The sequence below is a fragment of the Hydra viridissima genome, unplaced genomic scaffold (genome assembly GCF_058129835.1).
Source record: "Hydra viridissima isolate aposymbiotic clone 2 unplaced genomic scaffold, HvirCarnegie_v1 scaffold_2, whole genome shotgun sequence".
Taxonomy (NCBI): Eukaryota; Metazoa; Cnidaria; class Hydrozoa; order Anthoathecata; family Hydridae; genus Hydra; species Hydra viridissima.
Genome location: NW_028324301.1, coordinates 27523634 through 27533451, shown reverse-complemented (window position 1 = coordinate 27533451; position 9818 = coordinate 27523634). Strand labels below are relative to the sequence as shown.

The following is a 9818-nucleotide window of genomic DNA, read 5'->3' as shown; positions in this document are numbered from 1 at the left end:
ATATTAAGCCTTTGCTGACATGTTAAGACATTTTAAGCCTTTGCTATTATCATGAGGCTTTTGCTCCACGAGCCAAAAAAGTACGCTAGAGTTGACAAACTGCATCGCGGTCGAAAAGTGTAATTACGCCAACACTTTTATCCGTTTTAAGCATTTCGTTTTCGCACGAACAACAATTAAAGCAGCTCGTTGAGCTTAACGACGTTCGTATTTTTTTTCGAAGCCAAAACTTCGGCTATAAGTAGAATGAAGAGGCACTTCGAAAAACAACAAAGCTGTTCGCAGTCGATAGCAACGAGCGACAACATCTCTGCGAGTCTGGCATCAAGGTAAACAGTTTTTTTACATTTTCATTTGTTAGTGCCACTTTTGCGTACATTATGTATTCAAAAATTTGTTGCTGACGCTAGATTTTTCGTTTTCAATGAACAACAGTTGCAACCTCTAGCCGTTTGCTAAAACAGCTTGCTAGGACAACCAAATCAATCATATGTTGTGAAAATTTCTTTTTGTTCAACTGACTAAGGAAGATCGAGCGAACGCTTTTTTTTTTATAACTTGTTTGTATCATATTGCTATTAAGAAAACAGCGTTGTGTATACTAAACGTGACATAATTGGCAATTATCCGTAACTAAAAATAAGATAGAAATTACAAACTTGATACCATATTTTAATTACTCTAACAAAACTAGACGTCATCGCGTGAGAAAATAAATGTTCATAACACATAACCTATTTTTTTGTTTTTTTTTTCTTCTCTTTTTTCCTTTTAATCTCTTTTCTTTCGTCCAAAAAGCGTTTTGATTTTTGCCTCGCCACAAGCGATGAAATCGATAAAAAAAACCTGCTCGGACATTCTCAATTCTCAACAACAAAAGCAATCAAAGTTCTAGCTCTCGAGCACGTGCGCCGACAGGTTGATGAAACCGTTCAAATATGCTCGATCGCTAGAATTTAAAGAAAGAAACAAGCCAGAAACAAACCAAAATAAAAAAAAGCCAAAAACAAAAATGGACATCTTTAGAACGCTTAAATTTTATAAAATATTTTCCTCTGCGTTTTTAACCAGCTAAACTGTCGTAAAGTTTTTTCGGTGCAGTTCATTTAAAAAACTTAGTTTTCAACTTTTAAACGTTTTAGACTTCTCGTTTAAGGCAGTCGAAAGAAATGAGTCGACTCACTCTCTCTCTCCCTATTCGGTTTTGTTTTTGTTTATTTGTTTTTGTTTTTTCTTCGTTTGCCTTCGTTTGCCTTTGTTTGCTTTTGGAAAAGTTGTCGCCATGCGAGACTTAGTTTTTTTTTTTTTTTGCTCAAATTGAGCACAAGTGAGTTTCTAGTCTTGAAAGTGTGCAAAGTGTGGGCCAATCTGGTGGCTGGAGTGATGACACGTGAATGCTGGAAATTCCAGACTTTGAGCGGATTCAGCGTACATAGAAAGAAAATGTAGCATTCACGTGGGTCTCTCCTAAGCGTGCCATTGGTCGGTCTGCTGTCCTTAAGTACCCCCCTCCCCCCCCTCAACGTCACGTTTGCTCAACTTTCTCGGTCTTTGGCGCCCAGAGAAAGCTTGAGGAAGGATAAAAAATGGCGAGGTTTCGGTACTGCGTTTTCTGTTTTTCTTATTTGTTTTTGTTTGTTTGCTTGTTTGTTTGTTTGTTTGTTAATTTTTTTAATTTTTTTTTTTTTTTGTTTGTTTCGTTCGTTTGTTTGTTTGTTTGTTTCGTTTGCTTCGTTTGTTTTGTGATGTTTTGTTTTCCCTTCTTGATGGCACAAAACAGAAGCAAACAAGACTTTCGGTTATATTCGGTTATATTCGGTTCAATAAAAGTTTGTTGGTTTCTGCACAACAACAACAACAACCACAACAACAAAAGTCCCTCTGTCCCTCAAAAGCAGTTTCTCCTCTGTCCTAAAGAAGAGCCTCTTTGTAATCGATCTTGTCTGAATGCAGCTCTCCTTTTGCCTACAGGTTTTTATTCCAACCCTTTTGTTGTTGTTAGTGCCATGTTGTTGTTATTGTTATACTCTGTAAAAGCAGTTGTTGCTGTTGTACTTGTTTGTTGTTTCTAAAGACACTGTTGTTGCTGCTGTTAGCGCTGTTAGTAATCACCCACTTGGCTTGTATTTTTGTTTCTTGTTTTTGTTTTTTGTTTTATTTATAAACATCTCTGAGTAAGTGATGCTGTTGCTGTTGTTGTTGTTACAGTTGCAATGAGTGTTTGTTAATGTTCCCCCACTTGGCTTGTACTTTTGTTTTCTGTTTTGTTTTTTTTTTGTTTTTGTTTTTTTTTTCTCAACACTCTCTGAGTAAGTGATGCTGTTGCTGTAGTCGTTGTTATAGTTGCAATGAGTGTTTGTTAATGTTCACCAACTTGGCTTGTTTATAATCTATTTTATTTTATCAACACTCTCTGAGTCAGTGATGGTGTTGCTGTTGCTGTTGTCGTTATTATGCTTGCAATGGGAGTTGTTACTGTTCACCCACTTTGCTTGTTTTGTTTTTATTTCTTTATTTTATCAACACCCTTTGAGCCAGTGATGCTGTTGCTGTTGTTGTTGTTATAGTTGCAATGAGTGTTGTTAATGTTCACCCACTTTGCTTGTGTTTTTGTTTTTGTTTATCAACACCCTTTGTGTCAGTGATGCTGTTGCTGTTGTTCTTATTACAGTTGCAATGAGTGTTTGTTAATGTTCACCAACTTGGCTTGTTTATAATCTATTTTGTTTTATCAACACTCTCTGAGTCAGTGATGCTGATGCTGTTGTTGTTATTGTGCTTGCAATAAGTGTTGTTAATGTTCACCCACTTTGCTTGTTTTGTTTGTGCTTTTGTTTTTGTTTATCAACACCCTTTGAGTCACTGATGCTGTTGCTGTTGGTGTTATTATAGTTGCAATGAGTGTTAATGTTCACCCACTTTGCTTGCTTTATTTGTTTGTTGCTTTTTTTTTTATCAACACCCTGCGAGTTAGTGATGCTGTTGCTGCTTTTGTCATTTTACTTGTATTTATAGTTGTTACTGTTCAGCCACTTTGCTTGTTTTTTAATCTGTTTTATTTTATCACCACTCTCTGAGTCAGTGATGATGTTGCTGATGCTGTTGTTGTTATTTTACTTGCAATGATAGCTGTTACTGTTCAGCCACTTTGCTTGTTTTGTTTGTTTGTTTGTTTGTTTTTTTTATCAATATCCTCTGAGTAAGTGATGCTGTTGCTGTTGTTGTTGTTATAGTTGCAATGAGTGTTTGTTAATGTTCCCCCCCTTGGCTTGTACTTCTGTTTTCTGTTTTGTTTTGTTTTTGTTTTTTTTGTTGTTTTTTTTCTCAACACTCTCTGAGTAAGTGATGCTGTTGCTGTAGTCGTTGTTATAGTTGCAATGAGTGTTTGTTAATGTTCACAAACTTGGCATGTTTATAATCTATTTTATTTTATCAACACTCTCTGAGTCAGTGATGCTGATGCTGTTGTTGTTATTATGCTTGCAATAAGTGTTGTTAATGTTCACCCACTCTGCTTGTTTTGTTTGTGCCTTTGTTTTTGTTTATCAACACCCTTTGAGTCACTGATGCTGTTGCTGTTGGTGTTATTATAGTTGCAATGAGTGTTAATGTTCACCCACTTTGCTTGCTTTATTTGTTTGTTGCTTTTTTTTTTATCAACACCCTGCGAGTTAGTGATGCTGTTGCTGCTTTTGTCATTTTACTTGTATTTATAGTTGTTACTGTTTAGCCACTTTGCTTGTTTTTTAATCTGTTTTATTTTATCACCACTCTCTGAGTCAGTGATGATGTTGCTGATGCTGTTGTTGTTATTTTACTTGCAATGATAGCTGTTACTGTTCAGCCACTTTGCTTGTTTTTTTTTTGTTTTTGTTTTGTTTGTTTGTTTGTTTGTTTTTTTATATATCCTCTGAGTTAGTGATGCTGTTGTTGTTATTATGCTTTCAATGAGAGCTGTTACTGTTCACCCACTTTGTTTGTTTATAATCTGTTTTATTTTATCAACACTCTCTGAGTCAGTGATGCTGATGCTGATGCTGTTGTTGTTATTATGCTTGCAGTGAGAGTTGTTACTGTTCACCCACTTTGCTTGCTTATTGTCTATTTTATTTTGTCAACACTCTCTGAGTCAGTGATGCTGATGCTGATGCTGTTGTTGTTATTATGCTTGCAATGAGAGTTGTTACTGTTCACCCAATTTGCTTGTTTTGTTTTTTTATTTGTTTTTTTGTTTGTTTTTGTTTTGCTTGTTTTTTTTTATCAATACCCTCTGAGTCAGTGATGCTGTTGCTGTTGTTGTTGTTGTTGTTATAGTTGCAATGAGTGTTTGTTAATGTTCCCCCACTTGGCTTGTACTTTTGTTTTCTTTTTTGTTATGTCAACACTCTCTGAGTCAGTGATGCTGATGCTGTTGTTATTATGCTTGCAATGAGAGTTGTTACTGTTGTAGTTATGTCTGTCATTTGTCCTTGTTAGCAAGTTCTATTTGCCCTCTCTTGCCTTTTTTCAACACAGTTTCTTTCTTTGAGTCATATGGTTGCGAGATCCTCTCAAACTCCATCTCTTTATTTATTTGTTTCTTTTTTTTTTTTTTTTTTCTCATTCTCCTTCTCATAATAGCAATCACTGCTGCCACCATGCATGTAATGCTAGTTGCTCTCATTCTTTTTCATTTGCTAGTGGAAACTTTGTTTCTTCTTGTTGCTCTCTTTTCTTTCTTTTTTCTCTTTTGCAGAGGATTCGAAAAAACACAGCTCTTCCCTGCAGTTGTAAACATTCCAGGATTCCAGGATGCAGGCAGAAGAAAAACACTCTCACTAACTGTCTTCTTTTTTTTAGCATAAACCGTTGCAAACAAACACCTGAACATGTCTTCTTCACAAGAAAACAACACTGTTGTTGCCCCTTCTCCGAACTCTAAAGCGAAAAAAAAGAAAAGAAGGCAGTCACAAGAACAGAGAGACTTAAAGCTCAAAAACAAAGTCAGGGCCGCATTAGTTGCAGCGTGTGGCTCCGTAAACAGGGTTGTACCTTTCTATGGTACCAAGAAGAGGTACGCTGTTAGCTGTCCGATGCCTTTGTGCAAACATTCCTCCACAAGCATTAAAAGACACTTGACTAAAAAAGATCATTCTTGGACTTTGGATGAAGCTTCCATCTTTTACTCTGCAATGGTCAGGAAGTTTCAGCATGCTCGTCTCGAACGCAAGTCCGGCTGTCCAAAACCTTACCCCTGTTTGCAATGTTGGAAGTATTACGACCGACTGGACATACACTTGAAAGAGACTCATTTCTACGATTCCAAGACGATCAAACAAAAGATTGCAGAGGCAAAGCGATACGACAACGACAAGCTCTATGTCCCTCAATTTATTCGACCTGCCTTCTTTGGTATTAAGCCAGTAGCTGAACAAGCGTCTGCATCAGGCTCTGCATCCTCTGCTCCTGGGCCTTCCTCCTCTTTTTCTTCTCCGGTTCTTTCCTCTGATCCTCTTTTAAGCTTGCCCTCATCAGTTGCTGGTTCGTCCGAGGCTCCTTCTGCAAACCACTGCACCTCTGTAGAAAACAAAGAGCTGAACACCGAATCCGTCCTAGACTCTGATTTTAATTCCTTAAAGCACTTGGTTTCCAACTCCTCCGTCTTGACAGAAGATAAGAGACTCTTGTTTCAGCTGGACAAAGATGCTTTTCACTTTTATTACCAGTCAGCAGATGAGCTCTTCAGAGATTTTGAAAAGTGGCTTGTGGTAGCCAACAACAACACTTTGTCACAAGCAAAGATCTACAAAAATGCAGTTGTTGAAATATTGACATGTTGTGACAGCACGCTGACGCTGCACCCGAACGCTCTCACCAATTCCAACGTTTTGGAGGATAGATACTTTTCCATGCACTTTAAAAACATTCAGCTCAATTCCAAGCTGAGTGAACTTGACCAAACAAAAGCCATGTCTTGTCACACGTTGTACAACCGCCTTGTCTACCTTTGTCTCCTGTTTCGTTTCAGTGAAGCCAGGAATGTCTATTTCGGACTTTCTCATGAGGCCATCCGACGTTTGCGCTGCAAGGTGGAGGAGTTACAAAAAGTGCTGAGGCCCTTTCGTTCTTTGAGGAGGAGCCTTGTGAAAAGCAAAAAATGCATCAACATCATCAATGTCAGTTTGCTGAACGAATATGGCAAGTCTGCATACGTAAGACAGTTAGTGGAATCGATTAGAAAGCCGTCTCTTACACCGACTAGAGACAATGCTGTGTCTCTACGAAACCATCTTCTGCTCTCTGTCACTGTAATTAACAGTTTAAGAAAATCTAACATTGCTCTTTTAAACATTAGAGACTACATGGCTGCTGAGAAGAGTGAGTGTGGATATTGCATTGTGCAAGAGCGCTACAAAACAGCATACAAGTACGGAGCCAAAAACATTCTAGTGCCGAACGACTTGAAAGTGTTGATCGATATTTATTTGCTGAGATACAGAGACCTTCTTGTCAACGACTCTCACTACATGGCTGCAGACACCAAGACTGTTTTGGAGTTGAGCGACTGCTACAGGCCCCTTTTTCCATCGATGAGACCCAACAAAGACGAATGTGTGACACTCGGTGCAACTAGAGTGCCTGTTTACCAGATGGGTTCCTCTGCTATCTCCTCTTGCCTGACGTCCTGCTTCAGAAAAAGCCAAGTAAACATTCCCATGAAGCGTCTTACTCCCACTTGCATTCGCGGTTCGATAGCCACTTACTTTGCCAACAACAGCAAAGAAGATCGCGAGCGGTTTGCTACACTCTACATGAAGCACAGCAGGAACACAATGGATAGCTTTTATGTGTCCCAGTGGAACGCTGCAGAGGAGTTGCGCTTTGCCCTGGGCATCGGACAGTCCTTCGGAGTCATAGAGTCTTTGACTGTTGAAAAGTCTGAGAGACCACCAAAGAAGGAGAAGGATGTGATGGACTGGCTCCAAACTAATGCAGAGGAGTACGGTTTTCATGAGGTTGAGGACATCTTTGAGGAAGATTTAGACTCCGGTTCTGACTCTGAAGAATGTGCTGCTACTTTCAGCTGTACCACAGTGGTTCCGTTTTCTCCAGCTGTAGAAAACAATGTTCCTTTAGAGGATAGCAACGACCATGCCGTAGATTTCTTGTGTGAACCTACCTCAACTCCTGTTTCGTCTGTTCCATCTGAACAAACAATCGCTGGTCCAGTTCTTGAACTATCCCCTGCTCTTGCACAACTAGTTCCTAACGAACAAGCTGTTTGTATGGATGTAGATCAGACTCTAGCTGTTCCTGTTGGCACAGCTTGTTCTCCTCTTGCATTAACATTATTTCCTGATGAACCGGATTTTATTGAACACCATGCAAAACTTTCTCCAGTTTACTTTAATGAGCAAGTGGTTGCCAAACCTGTTTCTGCTTCTCCTTCTCAGCAAGTCGCTTTCTGTCCTTCAAAAGAGGTCTTTTCTGTTCCTCTGACTCCTAGCCTTGTTGCTTTTCAGCAAACATTGGCCAAACCCAGTTTGTTTCTTTCATCTGATCCAGTTTCAGCTGTTCCTGTCCACAGGCTGGTACTGTTCTTGCAAAGCAGCTCTCACCTTATGCTGTTCAATCTGTTGGTAGCCTATTTAGCCAAAGTCTTGCCTCTACATCCAGAGGTAAATTCTTTTTGATTTTTGATTTTTGATTTTTATGCAAATCTCAACACGCTTTCAAAAAATGAAAATGCCCAAATCAACTCCTTGCTCTATTGTTATTGTTAGAGCTGTAAAAAAAACAAAACAAAACAAAAAACAACACAGAAGTGTGTATGTATTTGTTGCAGGACTAATTCTGTGATTGCTTAAATGTTTATACAAGTGAATGATACTAAAACTGATTATGTTTTAGAAGTAAAAGATCCAAGAAGAAAAAAAATCAAGTTGGAAATGCCATCTTTCACTCAAGAACTCATCGGTAATGTAAAACCTAATTTATACAAAGATATATAAACACAAACCTCTTCTTGCACAATTTCAGATGGTTAACTGTTAACAAAAACTAGCCATCATTGCTAAGTGCACTTTTAGAAAGTTGTGTCTACCCGATTTCTAATGATGAAGTTAGAAACATCACCGTTAGAAATCATGCACAGCTTGTTATCATCTCTAACACTTAGAAACTGTTGATGGTTTTTATGAATTAGAAAAATGAACATGGTTTTATTTTATTTCAGGATCAACTCAGCCAAGAACAAAGGAAAACAAAGCAGAAGTTAGCCAATGCCATTTAGGTAATCTTTCAAAAACCAGTTATTGCTATCAGTGCAAACAATAAGGTCAACAAAAAAAAATAAATAAAAAAACAGAATAAATCTGTCTTACTTCAGAACCAAATGAATATTTGATTTAATCACTTTGTGTTATGACTTGAGTTTGTAAAATTTTAGATGAAATAGTTGAAGAGCTGAATGCTTGCCCTGGCCACAACGAATGGTTCAACACCAGAAGTTTTCCACGATGTGCAGCTTTGGTGTTGGCATACATCTTGCAAGACGTGTTTACAGATGTAAGCTCAAGTTGCTCGTACAAAGATTACCTTGGCATCTTGGCAAATCATAGCAGTGACAAGCTCATTCATGTCTTGCAAAAGTACTCCTACCAAAGCCATATTAAAGACAAAATTAAAAACATGAAGCTAAAAATTCAAAAAGAGGGTAGTTTAGAAAAGTTTGTTCAATATGGCAATATCGTGAAACCATTTATGTAGTTTAGATAAGTTTGTTCAGTTTGGCAATAAAGATGGGCCTTTTGTGTAGTTTGTTTTATCTATGCTTTTGCAAATATTTTTATCTGTTTCGCTAAAGACATAATAAACAAGAAGTTCTGTTAAACTGTTCTCACATTTCTTATTTAAAGATAGTTCAAACTTTTTTTTATCTTTAAAAAAAAAAAAAGAAGTCGTTTTGTTATTCTGTGAAAACTTTTAATAGAGTTGCATTTAGAATTACTTCTGATGTTTTTAAGAGTTTGTTAAAAAAGCAAAATAATATTTCCTGTGATGTTAAACTGCATAAGTGAAATTTAAAAAAGGAAAACTGCTCCAACCATTTTTCGGAAAAAGAAATCAAAAAGTTCCTTATTTTAAAAGATCTAGACATCCATTTCTTCTTCAGCAAAATAGCGAGGCTTTTTTATGAACTCTTACTCTCTATTTTTTTCATATCTTTACACAAAGGATTTTATTTAGTTCAATGTAAACATACATAGAAGTATATTATGTTTTTTTTTTTTTTTTTGTTTTTATGCAGTCTAACTTTTGTTTCACTTCTATTTTATTTTACGTTTATCTTGTATTTTATCATGCCTTATTGGTTTTTGCGTTTTGTGATGTCAAGCTGCGTAAGCTAAACTTAAAAGGGGAAAACTACGCTAACTTTTCTTTGAAAAAATATTCAAGAAGTACCTTAAACGAAAGAGAAAGCACACGAATCTTGCCATCCAATTCTTCTTCTGCAAAGTAGCGAGGCTTTTTATGTACTTTTGCTCTCTAATTTATCTCTATTTACGCAAAGGGTTTTATTTCAATGTAAACACGTATAAGAGAATACTTTGTTAAAAATAATGTTAAAGGAGTTGCGTAAAAAAAAACGTCTGAATAAAGTTTCTTTACAAAAAAAACAACTAAGAAACAAGCGCGCCTAAGAAAAACCAGATCGCGATTCACTAAGTCAAAAAACGAAAGAAACAAAGTTTAAAAGGTCTTTCTAGACAACAAATTCTATTTTTGGCAATGCAGTTTTTGTATTTATGCAACCTAACTTTTGTTTGACCTCTTCT

General features: G+C 37.0%; 1 protein-coding gene across 1 annotated transcript; it reads left to right on the top strand.

Moving 5' to 3' along the window:
* The first annotated feature begins 1527 nt into the window (after positions 1–1527).
* LOC149892715 (uncharacterized) lies at positions 1528–8272 on the top strand. Its single transcript, XM_090080126.1, has 4 exons — positions 1528–1600; positions 4840–7658; positions 7891–7956; positions 8216–8272. Exons 2-3 carry the CDS (start codon positions 4869–4871, stop codon positions 7894–7896), a joined length of 2796 nt encoding a protein of 931 aa, XP_089936252.1. The 5' UTR covers positions 1528–1600; positions 4840–4868; the 3' UTR covers positions 7897–7956; positions 8216–8272.
* Positions 8273–9818: the final 1546 nt, after the last annotated feature.

Coding starts and splice junctions, on each gene's coding strand:
- LOC149892715 (XM_090080126.1), top strand. CDS start 4,869: ATGTCTTCTTCACAAGAAAACAACACTGTTGTTGCCCCTTCTCCGAAC.